Source organism: Mastigoproctus giganteus, chromosome 2 (genome assembly GCF_048544385.1).
Source record: "Mastigoproctus giganteus isolate SK-2022 chromosome 2, ASM4854438v1, whole genome shotgun sequence".
Classification (NCBI taxonomy): domain Eukaryota; kingdom Metazoa; phylum Arthropoda; class Arachnida; order Uropygi; family Thelyphonidae; genus Mastigoproctus; species Mastigoproctus giganteus.
This window is the reverse complement of record NC_143576.1, coordinates 169,678,890-169,702,995: the sequence shown is the minus strand read 5'-3', so window position 1 is coordinate 169,702,995 and position 24,106 is coordinate 169,678,890. Positions and strand designations below refer to the sequence as shown.

At 38.2% G+C, this 24,106-nt stretch overlaps 1 protein-coding gene across 1 annotated transcript in view; it reads left to right on the top strand.

The window, feature by feature from the left end:
- LOC150089737 (RUN and FYVE domain-containing protein 2-like) overlaps positions 1-24,106 on the top strand; it is a 399,341-nt gene that overhangs the window by 364,372 nt on the left and 10,863 nt on the right. The window contains exon 15 of the mRNA XM_090389637.1: positions 12,670-12,796. Coding sequence (XP_090245763.1) covers positions 12,670-12,796 — 127 coding nt within the window. The remainder of the gene's footprint in view (positions 1-12,669; positions 12,797-24,106) is intronic.

Genomic DNA, 24,106 nt, shown 5'->3' with positions numbered 1-24,106 from the left:
GCCATTGGCCAAAAAAAGAACTAATCTTGCACCTGGAAGCAAAAATGTCAGTGATCCACTTATTTCTCTGAGCAAAGTAAGTGTTTCTGCCAATGCTATATGGATACACGCTAGGTGTCGTCCAGTGTGGCTCATGTATAGTGAATGTGCTCCTGCTTTTTGAGATATTTAATGTGTTTATTGACAACCCCCCTATGTATAAATATGTGTTCTTAGAAGTTAAAGTTGTGGTGAGTTCATAGGTGATTTTTTGGTTGTTGGGACCGTGGGGTTGTGGAATTATTTGCATGAGATTATATTACAAACTGAGTAATTGATTTCATAGTCGTACATTGCATTGCATAGTGATTTTTGGTTGTTGGGACCGTGAGGTTGTGGAATTATTTGCATGAGATTATATTACAAACTGAGTAATTGATTTCATAGTCGTACATTGCATTGCACAGTGCTTATACTTAAAACTCTGAAATCTCCCATAGAGATACCATTATCCCATAGACTTTGTATGGATGATAATGGCGACTTGAAATATTCCATTTTTGAATTTTGTCATGGAGACGGAAAACATTTACTAGCGCCATCGCAGTATTTTGACTTAATATCATATGTTCATTAGTCTTCACTCATCTTAGCACTGTATTGCTAGTTTTCTTTTCGTCCAGCTGCTGTGCAGAAGCTACCTGCCACCGAATTCACCTACAAAGCAAAATAAACTTATTTCGCTTTCAGGGAAGAGGATTTTAATTAATATATCTTGTGCGTGTTTTTTTTTTTTTTTTTTTCAATCCCATGGATGAAAACATACCTAGCTCTCAGAACTCTGAGTCTGAGACTATGGACTCAGATGCGAGTGCTAAATCTGCACCAGAACTCCTGTCTAAGAGTGCCAGGAAAAAACGTACCACGATTATGTCTGATTCAGACAACGAATTCCCAGTTAAATCAGCTTCTCAGCGCTTTTTAAAGCAAGCTGGAAAAGAGGGCCCAAAACGGACTGACGTAGATGCTGGGGAGCAGATAGCTAAGACAGCAAATGTAAAAACTGTTGGTAAAAAAGGAGAAAAGGAATTGCTAACATCCAGCTTCGCCAAAACTAAGACAGTGATCAAAAAATGTGTTCAGATCTCCAATACTGATGAAAAGAAAAACTCTCTTACTTCGGATTTCAGTGAAGTAAAGGTATGTAAGAATCATGATGCACAGGATACCTCAAACTTAAGTTCTCTGAGTAATCAAGAAATTGTACATGAATACTCTGAAGTAGATAAAAATCCTGAAAAGGAACAAGCTTTGCCCAAGTCTGACTTGACACAAAACACTTCTTTTGTGGAAGGATTTGATTTTTCTGAACCTCTTGACCCAACAAGGGTATATAATACAATTACAAAAATTAAAAGATCTCTAGGGGAATACTTAGCATCCGAATCGAGTAAGGTAACAAAGGTTGCCTCTAATTGTATCCAGGGTTTATGGTCAGATTTTGAGGCTGTAACTACTGCACTAATAATTGAGAATGAGCGTTTAAAAGTCAAGGCAGGGGAATTGCAAATAAGAGCAAACCTTTTTGAAAGCCTTTTTAAAGAAGATCCTAAACTTACGTCTTATGTGGACGTTGTTAGAGAAGACACTGGAACTTGGGCACAATGTCCGGCTGATCGGACTATCCCCTCAGGAGTTATTACTAAAGAACACAAAAGTGTATCTGAATCCAGAACTATAGAATATGATAAACCCAGGAACAAAAGTGCGGTTAGTAGTGATCCTAACAATATAATAATATTAAAGCCTTCACCTGACAGTTCAATATCCAGTGGTCAGGACATAAAAAACAAGGTCACCGACACAATAAGAAAAGAGCACAGAAATATCAAGATTAAAAACATTAGATTGTTAAGAAACAATGGTGTTCTAGTCAAAACGACGAACTATACAGATGCAAAAACCATTTGCAATTCCACAACGCTGACTGGTATTGGTCTGGCTATGGATAAACCCCGTTTGCAACGTCCCACTGTTCTAATATACAATATCCCCAAGGATTATTCCAAAGAGGACATTGTAGAGGATCTCTACATTAAAAACTTGAAAGACTTTGGCTGTAGCTTGGAAGAGGTGAGGCAAGGAACCACTTTCAGGTTCAGTTCTGGTGCAGGGAATCGTGTTACTAACTGGGTCATTGGATTAGCTCCAAAAATATACAAATATATAATGCAAAATGATCGTATTTTTCTGGGGTTCTCCTCACACAGGTTTCGTCATTTTACAGCTGTTTCTAAATGTTTTCGCTGTCTGGGGTATGGACATTCAGCGCAAAACTGTTCGCACAAAACAGTCTCGTGCGGCCATTGTGCCAATGGAGGCCACGTCGTCTCGGAATGCACGCACAAAGAGGAGCCACCAAAATGTGCCAACTGTAAGAGGAGAAATCGAGATTTTCAACATTCTGTTCGTGATAGCTGCTGTCCCGAATACATAAGAGCGGTGGAATTGACAGAAAAGAGAACACAATATGAATAACACGGCTAATCCAAATCCTCTTTTGAGTGTAAATTATTCTTACCAAGGCATTAAAATCCTGTAAATTAACGGCCAAAGAGCTAGAGCAACTATGGACGAGATAAGGGTGGCGGCAATTGAGAATAAAATGGATATTATTTGTATTCAGGAACCTTATTGCTCTGCATAAATTGGTGGTAGAGCATTTAAGCTAATGGGCTTCCCAACTTCTGCAAGAATTGTGCACTCGCTTGACAGTTCGCCCAAGACAGCTATTGTCATTCTGAATAACGATTTAGTGGTCACCTCTATTTCTGGTGAGTGTTCTCAGAACGCAGTCTGTGTGCTTGTCTCCTCGAAATTTATAAATTTCTATATCGTTTCTCTCTATTGCCCGCCGTCAGAAGACTTCCAATTGGCTCTGCACAGTATAGATAGATTATGTACAAAGTTTGCCTCGAAAAACTTGATAATTTCTGGTGATGTAAATGCAAAATCCAATATGTGGCATAGCGGGTTTAATGACCCTCGTGGTTCGGCCTTGGAAGATGTTATTCTTGCTCATGGACTGTTCAAAATTTGCCTAATAAACCCTACACTTTTTCGACCGTCAACGGTGAAAGCAACATTGATATTACTCTGACCTCTGTCAAAATTGATTGTTGTATCTCTCATTGGGATGTTGTCCCAGAGTTAATCAACAGTGACCACCGTGCCATAGTTTATGGTCTTCTTCCTGGGCAGCGAGTTGATGACCTTCAACTTACTGATCTTAGGAGATTTTCCATTAAGACTATTAAATGGAACAAATTTAAAGATTTCCTCTCTGCTGTCTTTACGACCGAAATGATCGAATCCCTTAATATATTAATGGCTGAGGAGATTGTTGATTTTGTTCAAACCCAGCTGTATCTGGCCACGGATTACGCAGCAAAGAAAAAACACAACAAGACAACTCCTGTCCCTTGGTGGAACTCAGATCTTGCAAATTTAAGATCGCAAGTTCAGAACGCAAGGAAGGAATATCAAAATCACAGACATCTGTCTCGACAGGATGTTCAAGCATACAAGGATTCTTATAGAGATCTTCGAAGGAGATACCACAAAGAAATAGCTAATGCTAAAATAGATTGTTGGCAAGGATTTGTCAAACAGGTTGGAAATTCAGAACCGTGGGGATTAGTTTACAAAATCTCCAGAAACAAATTAATCTGTGGAGAAGTGTACAATACAGTAAGAATAAACGGAGCAGAATCTGAGGACTGGAGCTCCATGGTACATGCTATAGTGTCAAGTCTGTTCCCTAAAGATATTCCAGAGTTGGATACATTGGAGCAAGGCAAGATACGTCTTGAAAACAGTATGTACACGGGTTCAACTGATATTGAGTGTTTCGATCTGTTGGAGTTGGGTTCTGCCATAGCTGGACTAAACAGCAAAAAATGCCCCGGAATTGACCTTGTGGAGAATCTTGTTATCGTCAAGTTTTTCAACTTTTACCCACAAGTACTGCTAAATCTCTTGAACAAATGCCTCCTGGAAGGATACTTTCCAAATCAGTGGAAATTGGCATTGCTCAAGATTCTTCACAAGACAGGGAAAAATATATCCGATCCCCGTGCTTACAGACCAATTTCCTTACTTGCTAATCTGGGAAAGTTATATGAACGTCTTCTGGCTCCCAGAATACTAAAGAAATTTGAGGAAAACCAACTATGCTCAAACTGTCAGTTTGGCTTCAAAAAAGGGAGGTCCACTGACGATGCTATTCTTACGGTGATGAACTTTATCCAGAATTCATCTTCTAAATATGTTTTGGCAATTTTTGTGGACTTTGAGGGCGCTTTCGACTCCCTCTGGTGGGAGAGTGCCCTCAGGTCTTTAAGGCTGGCTAAATGTGATAATTATGTGTACAGGGTACTGAGATCATACTTTAATGAGAGATACATCATGGTCAAGGCAAAGCATCTGTCTTACAAGGCCCAGGTTTCGAGAGGATGCCCCCAGGGGTCGGTGTTGGGGCCTCTCCTCTGGAATGCCGTACTAGATCAGTGGCTCACGAAATCACACGAGGATTCTCTAAAGGTGGCCTACGCCGATGATCTCGTGATTGCCATAGAAGGAAGGTCACGTAAGGTATTAGAGGACAAAATTCAACCCATCTTAGATGATTTGGTGGCATGGGCTGACATCAACAAGCTCAAGATATCTCCGAGTAAAACGAATTTTATGACATTTAAAAACCACTTTAATTACGGAAGACCACCAAGAATTCGACTGAATGGTTTACAGATACCTTATGTTCCTCAAAACAAATATCTTGGCATAATTCTTGATGATAAATTAACCTTTCTCCCTCATGTCACCAAACTGAAGGAAAAAATTAGAAATTTTACTGCTTCAGTCATAAGAATCTCCAAAAGAGACTGGGGTTTGAATAAAAAGACCTTGAAACTATATTATAAAGCAATATTTCTGCCTATAGTTTCGTATGGAGCAGGTATTTGGCACCAGAACATCGTTAAGGTGAAAATTAAAAACAAGTTACTATCAATTCAAAGGACAATGCTCCTGGCACTAAACAATGTCCCTCGTACAGTATCAAACAATGCCCTCCAAATTCTTGGAGGAGAACTGCCTTTAGATTTATTTATCTTATACCGTGGCATGATTTATAAACATAAGAAAGGACTGCAGGTATCTATTACGGGAATTACAACTGACCCAGTTAGTAACTTAAAGACAGAACGGAAAAGATTATGGAGTGAAATGATTAGTATTTGGCAAAGTAGATGGAATGAGTCTGTGCACGGCGAAGTCACAAAGAAGTATATTGAAAATGTTGAGTTTGCTTCTACTCAACCTTCTGTTTCGTGGTTTGCACCAAGCATGTTTACGACATATTTATTAACAGGCCATGGATCTCTGAGGGCCAAACTTTTCGACAGAGGTTTGGAGCCGGATCCTTTTTGCACCTGTGGTCAAATGGAGGACTGGATCCGTGTTTTACTGTTTTGTCCGCAATATACAGACCATCGAGTATTGCTACTTAATCAGGTTCCAGGTCTAGCTGAGGACAACGTGAAAATACTAGTTGAGAACAAAACAGACTTTGAGACCTTCCAGACCTTTGCAGAATCGGTCTTTAAGAAAAGACTTCAACTAAGAACTCAAATCCAAAATCGAGTATAAATCTGACAGCTGAGCAGTTAATATAAATGTTGGTATCCCATTAAATATAAATAGGATGACTCGTCAGATATGTAAATTGAATTGTATTACTAGGATTTAGAGTCAAAATTTTATTATCTTTTGTACATATGTAAATATTTACTTCGTTTTTTTTTTTTTTTTTTTTGCTGGTTTCCAGGTTTGGGCAACCTGGGGACGAGATTGCTGGCACCCACCGGTATTGCACTATCTCCGGTGGGTGTGGGATTTGTGCCCATGGCACTAAAGGTAATAGTAGACCCAGGCTTGGCTGCTTGTGCCTGGGGGCAGGCAGCGGCTGCCTGGGTGTTGGCTGCTCCCTGGTGGCAAGGTGGACATACACAAGCGATAAAAAGCTTGCTGAGTTTTTGCACCACCACAGACGTGCAAGGTGGAGATGGGCTAAGGCCTAGGAGCCACCCTTGATACAGGCAAAACACACACACACGCACACACACACACGTGTTCATATATAATATAGTATACAGGGTGTTTCAGTTAAACGTTTCAGAACTTCTAAGAGGGGTAGGGTACATCCTGACAACTCGAAATCATATAGCAATGTGGGGTTGGAAATGCTTTCCTGAAGCGGTGTTGTACACAGAAGCACCATAAAGAAAAGAGACCGTAAGTGAGAAATCGTTTTAATAATACATGAAAAGAAGCAAAAGGGGATTTGTGCTACAAATCCCCTTTTTCCTGCTGAAGTGTTGTTTTCCGATGAGGAATCCTTCACAAGGGAAGGAATTTGCAACACGCATAACGACCATATCTGGGCGGTCGAGAACCCGCATGCAATACGACGTCGTGCAGCACAGATTCGATTTTCGGTCAATGTATGGGCCGATATTATGGGAGATCACCACATCGGACCTTACCTGTTACCGTGTCGTCTAACCGGACCTATCTACTTGATCTTTTTGCAGCAAGTATTGCCACAACTTTTGAGAGATGAACAGATTTCTGCATCGACGCAACAGACAATGTGGTTCCAACACGATGGAGCCCCTGCCCATTATAGCGGAGATGTTCGTAACTACCTGGATGTCACATTTGGTCAACAGTGGATCGGACGTGGTGGTCCCGTGCGTTGGCCTGCTCGGTCACCCGACCTATCATGTCTTGATTTTTATTTCTGGGGTCATATGAAATCGCTAGTTTATGACACCCCTGTTGACAATGCTGAGGAGCTGGTTGCAAGAATCGCAGTAGCTGCCGAAGAAATTCGAAATTCGCCTGGAGTATTCCAGAATGTTCGGATGTCCATGCGTCGGAGATGTGAGGCGTGCATTGTAACCCGTGGAAGAAACTTCGAACACTTACTTTAATCCATGTACCTTTTGCTTCTTTTCATGTATTATTAAAACGATTTCTCACTTACGGTCTCTTTTCTTTATGGTGCTTCTGTGTACAGCACCGCTTCAGGAAAGCATTTCCGACCCCAAATTGCTATATGATTTCGAGTTGTCAGGATGTACCCTACCCCTCTTAGAAGTTCTGAAACGTTTAACTGAAACACCCTGTATATATAGGTATAATGAGAATGATAATGCTAATGTATATAAAATTGTATATATATATTCTCTGTAAGTTCTTGTATATAAAATGTAAAGAATTGTGTGTACAAATAAATGGGAAAATGGAATGCCAATGCTATATATAAAATTGTGACTAATGAAAGTGTTTTTTAAGGCAATAGATAAAGATGAAAGCTGTTTTCAGTGCATAGTTTTAAAGTTTCCTGAAATAAGTGATGCTAAACTCCACACTGATGTTTGTGATGGATCACAAATCAAAGAGCTGCTACAAGATGATAATTTCACTATCTCTGTATCTCAGAAAAAAAATTGGAGGCTTACCTATCATTCATGGTTAATGAAAGATGAAAATCCTTTGCATGCAGTGTGGCATAAACCCAGAGGCCACACATCCAATTGCTGTTTTCTTCATATACACCAAGGATGCAGCACCAGATAAAGAGGGAGATGGTTGCAAATCAAAGTACTACAAAGAAATTGTCAGCAACATGCTTACTAGTTAAAAAAAAAAAAAAAAAAAAAAAAACTATGTTGCAACATGACTATGAAAGTTCATTTACTGCACAGCCATCCTGAATACTTTCTACAGAATCTTGGTGCAGTGAGTAAAGATCAGGGTGAAGGGTTTTACCAAGGTATAAAGACTAAAGTTGGGAGGTAAGCACTAGGGTAGATGGAAATGAGGCAACATTGGCAGACTACTGTTGGCATTTGAAAAGGGATTCGTGTGATGAACACAAAAGAGGTTTAAAAATGGCCAAATTCATCTATGTGTAAAAGGAATCTGTGTTAAACCACTAAATAAAGTATTGATTTAATGAGATAGTAATAGTTATAGCCATATAGTGCAAGGAAGTCACAGGCTTTTGCTGTACTGGCCAGGAACAAAAAAAAAAAAACAAACCGAGTAGCTAAGTAAATACAAATTATTTCTTCCTTCCTCTCATAGGTAACCATCCAGTTGATCTTAGATGAATAGTATTACCTATGTAACCAGTTGTTCTTAACTGAAGCTGTCTAGTGAATATTTTAAATAACTATACGTTTTGTTATATGGATAGTACTTTTTTTAAATTTTTTATTTAAAAAAAAAAATTACGATAGTGCAAAATTGATCACAGATTTGAAATAAGCATCTAAAAATTGCACAAATTCAACTGTTTACATCTTTTTATAAAAAAGCTGAAAATTTTTTTAAAAAAATGCATTATATATTTTGTAACTACAAAATATATAATGCAAGACACTAGTAACAGAGTTAAATAGGAGTTTACAAAGGAAAAATACAGTACTAGCAATTGAAATTGGCCTGCCTAATAGGAATGCATTTTAGAGTTTAAAATAAACGGAGTGACAGGTAAAAGTGCAAGCAAGAAAATTATGTTTGTATCAGTTTAGCAGTATTTACTTATGAAAATGCAGTGCTCATCAGTAAGAAGTACAGCCTCCACAAACAGTGATTTCAGCAGCCACACATCATGCTAGGTTGTCAGAAAGGTAAGGAATGCAGTTTTAATAAACATTAGGATATGCTTCTTGCACTTGTGCTGTGAACTGGGCAATAGTTGTAGGAAGATGGATGTCAGTGAATGACAGATTTAGACAACATACCAGCCAAGGAAAGCATGACCACATCATGTAGGTGCTGTCAGGATGTGAAAATTAAATGTGGATAGGTTTTGGCCTGCTAGGAAGTATTTTGGGGTGCAGTGTTGAACAGGCAGAAGCACAAGCCTTAAAATCGTTTCATTCTAATGTCTTATCATCAATGTGTCTTCAATAACGATCAGAGATGAACAGCTCCCCATACTGTGATTCCAGGTGTTGACCCGGTATGTCACTTCTTGATGCTGGCTAGATTATTTTGCCGCTAAGGATGACACAAACCATTTTTGTTCCCGACCAGCTCTCTTCCTCCACCAATACACACTGACGATGATGGAATAGCATCAGATGTAGATGAAGTAATGAATGACTTGAATTTATTGCTACTTCTCACAGTTATCTGATGTTCATGCTCTCTGACATAGGCACATACAAGCTAACATATGGTCAATGTTAGGCTCAAAATACCATGTAATACAGATTGACTTTTACTTTATCTCAGCATTTTTCATCTAGTGTTCCATGAAACATTCCACTAAAAATGAGCACTTATATACATTATTGTTATTCTGATGTGCTGAAATAAAAATATAATATACTCTATTTTATAAAATTTTAAATTATTTTTTGAGATGTAATTAAAATGAATATTCTGTTTCTAGTCATGAAGACAAAAGGTTTTTTTTTTTTTTTTTTGTACTGAAAGTGAATAAACAAAAAGTTTATATAGACTTGATGATCTGTCAATACAGAATGCTATTTATGGTCTCCACCAATTACTTGTCCATTCCAAAGCATTCCATTGTTAAAGAAGGTTTAAAAATATTGCTCTACCTAATTACCAATCATAATTGCTACATTTATTGTCCTGCTAAAAAAACAAAAAATTTCTTGATAAAGAAATATTGTGGCACTTTGTTTATATTAAATAAGCTTTGCTTTACTGATATAAGATTATTGGTTCACATTACAAAAGGTCGCTAAATGCAGTACTGAATTCAACATCCTCTCTGCATTGGTTTAAAGAATTTTATATATAAATAAATATGGACTTAGATATAAAGGAACTTGTTTCAATCAGATACTCTACTGACCTTCCTCAAGAAAAGGTAACAAAGCATCACAAAAAACTGAAAAGGTAGTTAAAAACAAAATTAAAACATACATACATAAAATATATATACACAGACATGAAACAGGAATTAGAATGAGCATAGTCCAAAATTGGGGTTCTCTGTCTTCATGACCCCTCTTAAATTTTTGAGAATAGCCGAAAAGGTATCTCCAGTGATTGTTGTCTTATGTGGCATGTAGTCTGTCAAAAGAATTACTTCCATATCACAAAAAATGGTATGATCTTTCTGGCAGAGGGTTGACTCGTGAAATTTTTGGGTGATCCATGGTATGTCCATTGCATGGACTACTGCTTTGTTTCCAGCTTCCATCATTGAATCCACTTTTCATTACTAGTTACAATCCTTGAAAGAAACCCTTGTGGATCTGCATCATGCATGTATAAATTTTTCTCACAAATTTGAGCCCTGGTCTGTTTTTCAAGAGGTAGTAGTAGTAGTAGTAGTAGTAGTAGTGGCATGTGATGCAAGAAAGCAAATGTATGAGCTTATGCAACATCAGCCAAAAAAAAAAAAAAAAAAAAATCACACCATTCCCTCCAAATGCCTGTCCAGTTCCTCCTTAAATTTATTCAAACTATCAACTTCCACAACGACAGATGGAAGTTTGTTCCAGCAATTAACCACCTGCTGGCTAAAGGCAAATTTCCGCACATCTATTCTACATCTGTCCTTTCTTAATTTGAATTTATGCCCCCTTAGGTTCGTAATCTGAACAAGTGGAAGGATCCCATCAGAATTCAGCGTGCTGAACCCATTCAAGGCCTTATACACCTCAATCAGATCACCGCGCAGGTGCCTAGTCTCCAGCCACTGCAATTTGCAGACTTAAGCCTCTCTTGATAAGAGGATCCCTTCATTCCCCTCACCAATCTTGTTGCCCTTCTCTGTACACGCTCAAGTAAATCTACATCCTTCCTAAAATGAGGCCTCCAGACCTGTACTCAAGGCGTGGCCTGACCATTGCCTTATACAGAGGGATAATCACCTCCTTTTCCCTGCTAGCAAAATTCCTATATATCATTGACAAAACCCCATGACCTGTCCTGGCAGCCTGTCTGCATTGCTCAGAAAACTTCATATCTGCCTGCACAATTACTCCCAGGTCTTTTTCATTTTCTACCACCTTAAGTGTAGTACCACACAGTTGGTACGTTTCTCTGGGGTTACTTCTACCCATATGCAGCACTTTGCATTTGTCAAGGTTAAACTTGAGTTGCCACTTCTTAGCCCATCTGCCCAAATTATCTAGATCCTGTTGCAGTAGCACATTGCCATTACTGTCATTAACAACCCTGCCAACCTTTGTATCATCTGCAAACTTCGACATTAAACCCGATATACCTTCATCAATATCATTGATAAATATACAAAACAACAGTGGACCCAACACCGAACCCTGTGGGACTCCACTAATAACATTAGTCCAAGAAGAGCAGCACCCATTGATTACCACCCTCTGTCTTCTCGCACTGAACCATCCTTTTATCCATTGTAGCAACTTACCCTTAATACCATTCTGCTCCAATTTGTTCAATAGTCTTCCATGCGCAACAGTGTCAAAAGCTTTCCTGAAATCCAAATATATGATATCAAAATTATTTTTTGCATCCAGTTCCTTTGTAACCACATCATAATATCCTATCAAATTTTCAGACAAGACTTTCCCTTAACAAACCCATGCTGTGTCCGAATTATTGCTGCAGTCTTGTCTAGATGATCCTGCAATGCATCTTTAACCAGCGACTCCATTATTTTACCCGGAACAGAAGTTAAACTAACTGGTCTGTAATTACTCGTGTCACCCTTCGATTCCCCTTTGTGAATTGGGGATACATTTGCACATCTCCAGTCTGTGGGAACCTCCCCTGAGTCCAAGGATGCTCTCATAATTATGGCTAAGGGTTTGCTTAGTTGCTTTGCCGCCTCCTTTAATATAACTGGATAGATCCCATCCACCCCAGGTGCTTTTCTTACGTTTAACTTCAACAGTTTCTCTTCCACTTTGCTCTCAGTTATTACAAAATCATTAAGTATCCTGCTACAATTTGATAACCTGCTGCCATTTTCAAACCTTAATAATTCCTCACGTGTGAATGTAGATGCAAAATACTCATTCAGTTTGTGAGCACTCTTGGCAGCCAGCAAGAGCTAACCTTTCATATAGCTAAGTGCCCATGGAGGATGGTCAGTACTGACCCCTCAAGAAATATTACATTCTCTGGAAATAATACACACTTTAATATTTCTATCTTACATAACCAGGTTTTCAGTTTTTTGGTACATTTCCGGAGTTGTCATTTCCATTGGTTTCCCTAACCAGGGATCATCATCTGTGGATTCTCAGCCCCTCAAGGGGTGAATGAGAACCCACAGAAGATGCAACATAATTTTTGATCCAGTCTCCTCTTTTGTAAAAAAAAATTTGTGATGGTTTGGTGCTATTGAATTTTACAATATCCATGTTTTTTTTTTTTTTGGAATGGCTGTTTTAAATCTCTTCTGTACTTTACCATATTGAGCTGGATCTGCTCAAATAACATAGAGACATGAAAGTGCGATAAAACTAGTTTTTTATACACCAAGCATATTTTTAGCAAGCAAGCTAGATAACTTAACTAGGTAATTAGATAACACCCTTTCTTATGTTCAGTGCTCTATAATATGTTATTTTGATTTTTTTATAGATCAAAGTTACAAGTAGATGATTTGCGGGAAACTCATCTTACTTTAAAAGAAGCAGTATGGACTGATGATAAAGAAGCTACTAATTGTAAACAGTGCAGCAAACCATTCTCAGTGGCAAGACGCAAAGTATGATAGTCTTAAATGTTTTTTTATATATATATATACTAAAACACTTAAATGTTATATATATACTCACTCAATAACCTAAACTAAATTAGTTTAGGTTATTGAGTGAGTATATATAGTAAGGACCGGTTATAGTGATCACGTTTACAATTTGAATTTTGATTCTAATAAACAGCAAATAAGCAAAAATTGACAAATATTGGCATTAGCATTAGTTGAGGCATATGATGCAAGAAAGCAAGCTTATACAGCATCAGCCAAAAAAAACTTTCCCATTTCACCCACCTGGTCACTCCAAATGTTTGTCTAGTTCAGCCTTAAATTTATTTAAGCTATCAACTTCCACAACAACAGATGGAAGTCTGTTCCAGCAATCAACTACCTGCTGGCTAGAGGCATATTTCCGCACATCTATTCTACAACTGTCTTTCCTCAATTTCAATCTGTGCCCCTTCAGGTTCTTAATCCAGGCAAGTGAAAGTATCCCATCTGCATTGAGCCTGCTTAAACCATTCGAGGCTTTATACACCTCAATTTGATCACCTCACAGGTGCATAGTCTCCAGATGCTGCAACTTGCAGAACTTAAGCCTCTCTTGGTAAGAGCACCCCTTTTTTCCTCTCAACAATCTAGTTGCCCTTCTCTGTACTCATTCTAGCAACTCTACATCCTTCCTAAAATGAGGCCTTCACACCTGTACGCAGTACTCAAAGTGTGGCATGACCATTGCCTTATACAGAGGTATAATCACCTCCATGTCTCTGCAAAATTCCTATATATCATTGACAAAACTCCATGACGTGCTCTGGCAGCCCATCTGCACTGCCCAGAGAACTTCATATCTGACTGCACAATTACCCCCAAGTCTTTTTCATTCTCCACCTCCCTGAGTGTAGTACCACACAGTTGGTACGTTTCTCTTGGGTTACTGCTATCCATATGCAGTACTTTTCAATTGTCAATATTAAACTTTAGTTGCTACTTCTCAGCCCATCTGCCTAACTTTTCTAGATTCTTTTGCAGTAGCAAACTTTCTTTACTGTCATTAACAATCCTGCCAACCTGTGTATCATCTGCAAACTTGGACATTAAGCCTGATATACCTTCATCGATATCATTGATAAATACACAATACAACAATGAGCCCAGCACCAAACCCTGGGGGGACTCCACTAATAATATTAGTCCAATAGAGCAGTGTTCATTTATTACCACTCTCTGCTGTATCCCACTCAACCATCCCTTTATCCATTGCAACAACTTGCCCTTAATGCCATACTGCTCCAATTTTACTGCAGGCTTCCATGTGCAACAGTATCAAAATCTTTCCTGAAATCCAAGTATATGATATCAAAATTATTTTTTGCATCCAATTTCTTTGTGACCACTTCATAGTATTCAATCAGATCTGTGTCGGAACTATTGTGGACTTCGTGCATCATGGCCTTAGTTGCCCTTGCACCATAAAAAAACCAAAATCAATCAATCAGTCCGAACTATTACTGCAGTCTTTTCTAGGTGATCCTGCATCACTTGTTTAACCAGTGACTCCATTATTTTCCCCGGAACAGAAGTTAAATTACCAGGTCTATAATTATTTGTGTCATGCTTTGAACCTCCTTTGTGAATTGGGGATATATTTGCACATTATCAGTCCATGGGGATCTCCCCCTGAATCTATGGATGTTCTCATAATTATGGCTAAGGGTTTGTTTACTTCTCTCACTGACTCCTTCAATATAACTGGATAGATTCCAGGTGCCTTTTTTATGTTTAACTTCAACAATTTCTCCTCCACTTTGCTCTCCATTATTACAAAATCATTTAGCTCTCTGTTAGAGTTTAGTAAACCTCTGTCCTCCCCTTCCTTACAGAATTCCTCATGTGTGAATGTAGATGCAAAATACTCATTGTTTGTCAGCTATCTGAGCAGGATCATCAACAGTTGAACTACCAACCATCTCCTTTCTTCTAGAGTTTACATAAGTGAAGAAGTCTTTGTTGTTTTTCTTTGCATCCTTTTCCAAGGATTTCTTGTAATCAGCCTTCGCTTGCCTAACCTCCTTTGTGACTTTATTACAGACTAGCTTATATCTACCATAGGCTTCTGTGTCACCTTATAATTTATATGCATCCGACACATTTTTCTTCTCTGCCACGAACCTCATTACTTCATCTAACTTCCATTTAGGTCTAAATCTTGAACACTATTTCCTAATTGGTATGAAAAGCCTAGTTGCTTCCAAGATTAATTCCTTGAAGGCTTCCCATTTAGAATTCAATGTTTTTAACATCATCAGTTGATCCCACTGTATAGAATTTAAAAACTGTCTGAGACCACTGTAGCCACCTTTATGAAAACAAAAACCCTTCATGATAGTTACATCTCTAAGGAAATCCCACATCAGTACAGTCTGATCACTGTCACCTAGTTGTTCCTTTATCTGCAAATTTTTAATGCGTAAATAATCACTGCTGATAATCAGATCAAGAGTATTACTCCCTCTGGTTGCCCCTTGAACGTGTTTCTGTAGAAAACAATCATCCAATAAATTCACAAAAGTCTTGCTAGCATGCGAGTAACCAACCCACAAGTTCCAGTTTAATATCTGGAAATTAAAATCCCCCATTACAAGACATTCTGGCCCGCTCTGTTTTCCTGAACAATTGTTTGTTGTACTCATCAAAGTCATTAGGCCTATAACACACTCTATTCTAATTTTCCACCAAATATGGAGGATGCGGAAAGGTCAGAGAATGACCACCGCATATCCCCGGAGCAATATGGCCTTAGTTTCTAATGTTCTTAAATCCAAATAACAATTCTAATTTTCCCAGTGTTTATGTCACACCAAACTGACTCAACATCGCACTGTCCACCCATGTCAACTGGATGCACTTCCTTAGATTTTAGTGTTTCTGCCTATCCTTTTTTTACACATTGTACTCCCCAAATTCTAATTCTGCACCGCTTATATCTGTGTGACACCATGTCTCTGATATCCCAGAAATATCTACCTTCGATGTCTTGATCAGCACTTCAAATTCATTAAATTTATTTACTATACTTCTAGCATTTGTGTACCATAAAATATACAGGCACACCTGTTCTTACTCTTAGTTACCCTAACACAGCCCATGTATTTACTTGTTCCATGATGACTCCCAGCAGCTCTTAAAATTTCCAGCAGTTTGCTCTCTAGGCATCAGCTCATTACAATAGAAACAGTGCAAGAATTACTTTTGCCTCTGCCTGCGGCTAATGTTAATCTTTTAGTCTGTGAATTGCCCCCAAGGTAGCAGTTTTCCGACCCACCTAACACTGTCTTGGTAGCATCGGCAAATATTCTTGCATCCTTTCTATTTAAGTGTATCCCATCCCTGTAGAAGCAGTCTCTCCTCTTACCATGCTTAAAAAAATTTTACTCCATGAGCCTTGCACAATCTCTCCAGTGCCGAAATTATTGACATGGCTCTCATCATATACTCCCTTCTATCGTGTTTGGGCAGAATTGCAGACACTTTCAAATTTAACCTTAACTTGCAACTTTTTTTCAATATTGACCAGTACTTGTTAAGTAAATGTGCAGATCTCTTACTCTTAAGGTCATTAGTGCGAATGTATACAACAATATCACGTTTTGTGCCCTTAAAGGATATCTGCCCTACAGCATCATCAACTTTCACCTCTGGCAGATATACCCTGGTCCTGTTCCATCTATCCTTTTTGCATAATACAGGGTGTTTCAAAGATGATGGTCAATAATTTAAAGGTGAAAAGTACAAACTAAAATAAGCAAAAAAAGTCCCAGTGAACATCGGGCCGCAAATGAACCATTTTCGAGATAATGCACATTTTCTGTTAAGATCCGCCACTGACTATGGGAGCACTAGTTTAACAAAAAGCTGTGAATCCTTTGCTAAGGACGGTTTTATTAAACATAAGATAATGCATTTTTAATTTTTGGTTTCAATACCACAGGATTTTACAGCTGTTATATGATGTTCTTTCTAACACCCTTTCCTCAACTTCAGGTGTTATGCTTCTTGGCCTACCTGCTCGTACTCCATGTGCAAAGCGCCCGTGTTCTCTAAGGCATTGATGTACCCTGATGAATGTGTGCCTGTTGGGCTGCCTTCACAGTGAAATGCTTCTTGGTATAAACGTGCAGCCTCGAGTGCACCACCATTGGCTTTACCATACATGAAGCGCATGTCCGCATACTCTTCGTTGCTGTAACCTCTTTCCATGTTGACTATCCTTTGACGAGTACTAGTATGCCTACTATGTCTCAGAGCATTGAGAGAGGGGAAACAGAGAGAATGAACATAATCTAACCTAAACAAACAGTCAGTGGTGGATCCCAACTCTATACAGTTCATCTCCTCAGTTGTGGATCCCAACTAGAAATGTGCAATATCTCAAAAACAATTCACTTAAGGACCCATGTTTACTTGGCTTTTTTTGCATATTGTAGTCTGTACAGTTCACTTTTAAATTATTGACCCTCACTTTTGAAACACCCTGTATATTCCCCATCTCCCTGACAATAGTCACCAATAATAACTAGTTCCTGTAGGACTGTGTGAATTCTGCCTTGGAGATTGAGTTGGGCAGCTGAGAGCTTGATGGGCCCTTCATATTAATTTCTTCGAGGGCATCTATCCTACATCTCAAACTCTCATAGATGCCCACCAGAATGCTGAGTTGGCGCCTAATTTCTTCAGTCTCTGCACCTAGCACACGCAAAGACATCCTCCTTGGCTAGATCATGTCCTGTTCTAGAAAGGTCCGCAAACATTTCATTTATTTTTTTAGACTGATTCGTTGGAGAATCGCCCCCTTCGGTTTCCCCCCGAGCCACAGCACTCCTGCTAATCTGTGTACATTGCTTATCTGCTCTAGTCTGGGTCATGATTCCATTTATGTACAATTTAATTAACAATGAAATTTAATAAGATTAATAAATATTACTGATTAATTGATAATACTATATTCAGCTAACAGATTTCTAATACAGTGCTACTTATTTTGCTATCTGGTTTTACGTTAAACCTTATGCTGTCAAGTTCGGGATATACATTACACTATTCTGTATCATATAACAATGGCAGTTTCGAACGGTAAAATCTACGAACATTAAGTATTAACTTTCAGGATTGCTATCTAAATTCAAAATAAACCAAGGAGCTTGACTACAATGTGTTTCATGTCAGATGGCACCACAGGTTCCCCCATCTCTGTGTAGTATACATTGTGTATGTGTTAAACAGAACACTGTCAATGCCAGAGGTTTAATGGTGTATCGATTTTGTATATGTGTAGTGTCGTGTACTGTTGTTCCTCTGGTCATTTAGCCACTGGGCTCCTAATGGGACTCAACGTTGCCCACACTCCGCCTTGTGGAGGCAGGTCTGCCACTTAATTTCATGAGATTTCAGTGGCTAGAACCTAAAAAAAAAAAAACAATGCTATAGATAGGAGTCAGCCAAAAGGAGTACTAGTTATGCGATTTGATGTTATTAAGTTTTTGGGTGTAGGGCTCAAACAGTTTAGAGATGATTCGGATGCTAGTTGTAAGTTAGAGAAGGGGAAACTCAAGGCTGGGGGAAAAGATTGAGATACGGTGTCCACAGAGAAGATGATCCCCAAGTCAGTGGAGCAGGCCCAAGCCCCACCAGAGAGAAAAGTGAAGGAGACCAGAGGTCACCTCCCTCCTGCCTGGGGAGTAGGGCAAAGGACCACGCAGGGGAACATGGCTAGGAAGGCCTAACGGCAGCAGCTGAGCTGTGTTGGTGGAGTATCACACTTGGGATGAAGGTCCCATCCTGGCCAGTGTCAGCATCCCACACCATGCCAATTAGGAACAGCAAACATCATGGATGACTTTGAGGTCCATAAGGTTCCCACAGCCATCTGTCTATGTGGTGGAGAGGATGGAATAGAACAGTTTCAATCACTCAATTTTCACACACCATTTTTTTTTTCTTTTTTTTTCTTTTACATTTTATATTTTATAGTTTTTTTACCGTTCATTTCAAGGCAACATTTTATAGTTTTTATACATTTTTTTTGTTCCATTCATCCATCATTCTCATTCACACCAGGATGTATGCTGTCAATTTAAAACAAAGCAATAATTAAACAGGTAAATAATTTAAATGACATGCAAATAATCAAATTTAGGAGAATATTTATCTACCTATATAATTGAACAATGAAACAAAAAAACACATTTATATAACAATTATACTAAAATTTTTTGAACAAACTTTCTATCATACTTTTACATTCTGCCTTCGACATTTATACATTCAACACACACTCTTTCAGGTACATGCTTTTTCACCCTTACATTCACACAGCCCATTTCACTCAGACACCAGTCATTCGCTCAACAACACATACACACTCATCCTTTACTTTCACACAACTAATTTCACTCAATTTCCACATTTACTCTTTCAGCACTCATCCTTTCTCACACACTCATACCAGAGTCATATATTATCATTCACTCACCCTTCCTATCATTTCCTTTCATACGCTCACCTTTACATTCACTCCCCCTTTCACTCCAGTTCTCATTCATTCCTACTAGCATACTTCAAAAACCTGTAGCTTACTAGTTTTTTCTAGCTGACAAGTAAGCCTGGCTGCATGTCTATACCAGTCTCTTTAAAGTCTTTTCCATGAGTGTTGTCAAGTTAGGGAATTCAGTCTATTTTCATTAGATGTATATTATGATGAGCACATTACCAGCCTGCCTTTATTCCCATCAGTCACATTTGGTTTTTTTCTTACCTCTATTGTCCCCTGGGAGGGTGTCAAATCTGGTAAAGTCCAGTAATTTCTGAGTCAATTCAGGTATGTTCAGTCATGTAGTGATTTTGCCATTCACTGGGCGTGGGGAGGGAAATGGGTTAGTTATATATTTAGTCTATTGATTTGGTACAGGGAGTGGTTAAAGAGCCTGTCTCTGCAAGTTTCGGTGGATTTCAAAAATGTTTTGAGCATACTTGGTGAAGGCCCTGTAAAAGGTCTCTGACTAGAGCTATAAAGCTACATATAGAAAATAATTTAATATAACAATTAAGTCAATAAAACAGCTAAATATAAATAAAAACTTAGCATCTGCCAGAGCTGCAAAATCCAGAGGCTATAAAAATAAAGATATAAAGCACAAATTTACACTTTATTACTAAATGTTTATTACCATTTAAATGATACGTGAAAATTGGAAGAATATTATCCACAGGTTAGCAAAATAAAAATAAATTTATACTTACATACATAGCTTAATTAATATACATATCAATTAAACTTAACACTTTGTAATATGATTATAATTTAAAAAGTCACTTATTTTAGATTTCTTTAAATTTTCACTACAAAGTGTATTTATATATTTTTCAATATTGTATGACAGTCTATATTCATGCTCACTTGCATTAGTTTCTTCCAACACTATCCTCAGGATGGCTATAGCTTCATGAGTTTGCCATTTTGTAACTGGAATTCACTCAGGTTCATCTTCATTTTTCTCCTCCTCCTTGGTGAAATTATCAGTAGCAGACTGGGCAATTTCTTCATCTGTTAAAGCTCTAGTAACGTGTAGATCACATATGTCCATCCAGTCATTAAGCTCCTGTTCACCCATGTCTTCAGGCTTTTCAACATGATCGGTATCGTGACTTAGTTGACCATCATGAATAATTAAACTATATTTTTTGAAACAGTTGCTAATGTAGGTTTTGGAAACTTCATTCCAGGCACTCATTGTCATATGAAGTGCATCTAGAGCAGTTATCTGCTTTGTGATATCAGATGATGTTCCCAAACCTTCATCTATAGATTGGATGATTCTTCACCTCATATCCAATCTATAAAAGGTTAAAGGTTTTTATTATTCCCTGGTCGAGAGGTTGAATTAGTGATGTAGTATTCAAAGCTAAAAAACTAATTCAACGTTTTTGAAAGTCAACTTTGGATGAGCTGGGCAGTTGTCCAAAACCTATGCAATTTTTTTTGTTTTTCTTATCCAATTGCAAATCCCATTTATGAAGATAATCTTCAAATAAAGACTCTGTCATCTAAGCATTGGAATTATTGGCATATTCAACAGGCAGCTGTTTTACTCCTTTAAAACATCTAAGCGATTTACTCTTGCCTATAACTAATGGCTTCATCTTGGTTGTTCTCATCATGTTGCTTGCTAAAAGAACTGCAATCATATTCTTGATCTTCTTTCCTGAAGACCCAGAGGAATTTTTAAAAATCATGGAATGGTCTTGGGGTAGCCTTGTAGTACAACCCTGTATCATCTTTATTAAAATATCTTCAGATTATAAGTGCTTAACACAGTTTGCCAAGAGTTTTTCAACCAGATTTCAGCTGCAGTACTATTGGAATCCTCTTTTTCTACATGAAGTTTTTTTGTAAACAATATCATATCTCTCCTTCCATCTTGTCAGCCATCCGTACATTGCCTTAAACTCTTCGTGTAGTTTTTCAGCAAAATCATTAGCTTTTTAAAGAAGAATGCTGCGATTGATTGGTGCATAACATGTTAAGCACTTATAATCTGAAGACATTTTTCAGGGTCGTACTACAGGGCTAACCCGACTATTGCACAATTTTTAAAAATTCCTCTGGATCTGCAGGAAAGGAGATCAAGAATACGATTTAACTTCTGTTCCAGGGAAGTTAATGGAGGCACTGGTTAAAAAAGCATTGCAGGATCATCTAGACAAGACTTCAGTTATAGCTCGGACACAGCATGGTTTTGTTAAGGGGACGTCTTGTCTGACCAATTTGATTGGATACTATGATGTGGTCACAAAGAAACTGGATGCAAAGAATAATTTTAATATCATATATTTGGATCTTAGCAAGGCTTTTGATACTGTTGCATATGGAAGACTGCCGCACAAATTGGAGCAGTGTGGCATTGGAATACAATTGCTGCTATGGATAAATTGGATGGTTGAGTGGGAGAAGACAGAGAGTGCTAATCAATGGACATTGCTCTTCGTGGACTAATGTTATTAGTGAACATTAGTTGGCCCCAATACTGAACCCTGGGGAGTCCCCCAGGGTTCAGTATCGGGGACCATTGTTGTTTTCTGTATTTATTAATGATATTGATGATGTTATATCAGACTTAATGTCCAAGTTTTCAGATGATACGAAGGTCGGCAGGGTTGTTAATGACAGTATGCTGCTGCAACAGAATCTAGAAAAGTTTGAGAAGATGGGCTGAGAGGTGGCAACTGAAGTTTAACATTGACAAATGTAAAGTACTGCATATGAGAAGCAGTAACCCCAGAGTAACATATCAACTGTGTGGTACTACACTGACAGTGGTAGAGAATGAAAAGGACCTGGGGGTAATTGTACAGGCAGATATGAAGTTTTCTGAGCAGTGCAGATGGTCTGCAAGAGTAGCTCATGGTGTCTTGTCAATGATATACAGGAATTTTTCTAGCAGGGATAAGGAGGTGATTATCCCCTTTTATAAGGCAATGGTCAGGCCACACCTTGAGTACTGTACACAGGTCTGGAGGCCTCATTTTAAGAAGGATGTAGAGCTGCTGGAACGAGTATAGAGAAGAGCAACACGATTGGTGAATGGAACAAAGGGTTACTCTTATGAAGAAAGGCTTAAGTTTTGCAAATTACAGTGTCTGGAGACTAGGCACCTATGAGTTGATCTGATTGAGGTGTATAAACCCTTGAATGGTTTGAGCATGCTCAATACTGACGGGATTTTTCCTCTTGCTCAGAATAATCACCTAAGAGAGCATAAATTCTAATTGAGGAAAGACATTTGTAAGATAGATGTGTGGAAGTTTGCCTTTAGACAGCGGGTGGTTGATTGTTGGAACAAACGTCCATCTGTCATTGTAGAAGTTGATAGCTTATATAGATTCAAGGCAGAACCAGACAAACATTTGGAGTGAGTGGATGGGTGAAATGAGAAGGGGTTTTTTTTTTTTTTTTTTGGCTGATGTTATATAAGCTTGCTTTCTTTCATCATGTGCCTTTACTAATGTTAATGCATTAAATGAGCTGGCCTGCTTGAACCAAAGCAGAGCTTCATCTACTGTTTGGCATTTTTCTTCATCTACTGTTTGATATTTTTCTTACTTGAACAGAGCTTCATCTACTGTTTGGCATTTTTCTTACCTTAATAGAACTTCATCTACTGTTTGGCGTTTTTCTTCATGCTTCCTTTTTCTGGTTTCATTAATCACAATAGTGTTTATTGTGTGATGTGATTTTAATAATTTTGATAAAGATGACTGAGGCACTACTAATTTTACTGCCACTTCCCTTTGAGACGTATTGTGTAAGTTTAATTTATCGTACGTTTCTATAATTTGAAACATCTTTTACACTCAAATTCTCTCTCTCTCTCTGTTGCTGACTTTTTTTTTGGGTAGTAAAATTTAAAACAGTAAAAAAGATAAGCATCAATCGATAACAAAGCACTCGGCACACACAAATTGGAACTAACAAGACCCACGCAAGTGAGACGAAGTTGAGATAAAAAAATTAAGAACAGATTTTAGTGAAGGAGATACACATTTCACCAAAATAACGTGAAAACACATGAATTTCAGCTATCAGTATTATCCCGAATGCAATAAGATCGAGTTTACTACCCATTTATTGTACTAACAGAATTGCATTAACAGAAAAGCCCAATAAACCTGAAACTGCAAATTGTTTTTATTGTTTTATGGGTGTGACCTCCAGAAATGTGTTTTAGAAAAATATTACAGAGGCTTTCAAAATTGATTCTTATAACTGAAAATGTGACTCTAGTAAACAATGAAAGTGTAGTGCATTTTATTGATTTGAATTGGTTCTTTGAAATTTGATTCTGTAAAGCGGCTGATTCTAATAACTGGTGCTTTCTGTATATATATAATCTTTATTGTATATAAAAGTGATATATGCAATGTATGCTTCACTGCTGCTCCTTCCAACACAGTTGGCAAGAAGCCTTAGTTGTTGTTTTTCTTGAATTTGATCCTGCAGTAACACCTTCCAGCTTGGTTTTGCTGGTTAATATGAGTAACTTCTGTTGAGCTCTCTGACTGCTGGTAGATGGCTGTTCGTTGGACTGTTTATCTTTTGGATATTATTGGCGATGACCAGTCTCTAGGATGTGATGCTTATGCTCATCTGTGGACAGTCTCTTCATCGGTTTCTGTTGTTGCCTACTTGTCCAGCTCGTTGTGATGATCAGTCTCTAGGATGTGATGCTTGTGCTCATCTGTGTACAGTGTCTCTTTATCGGT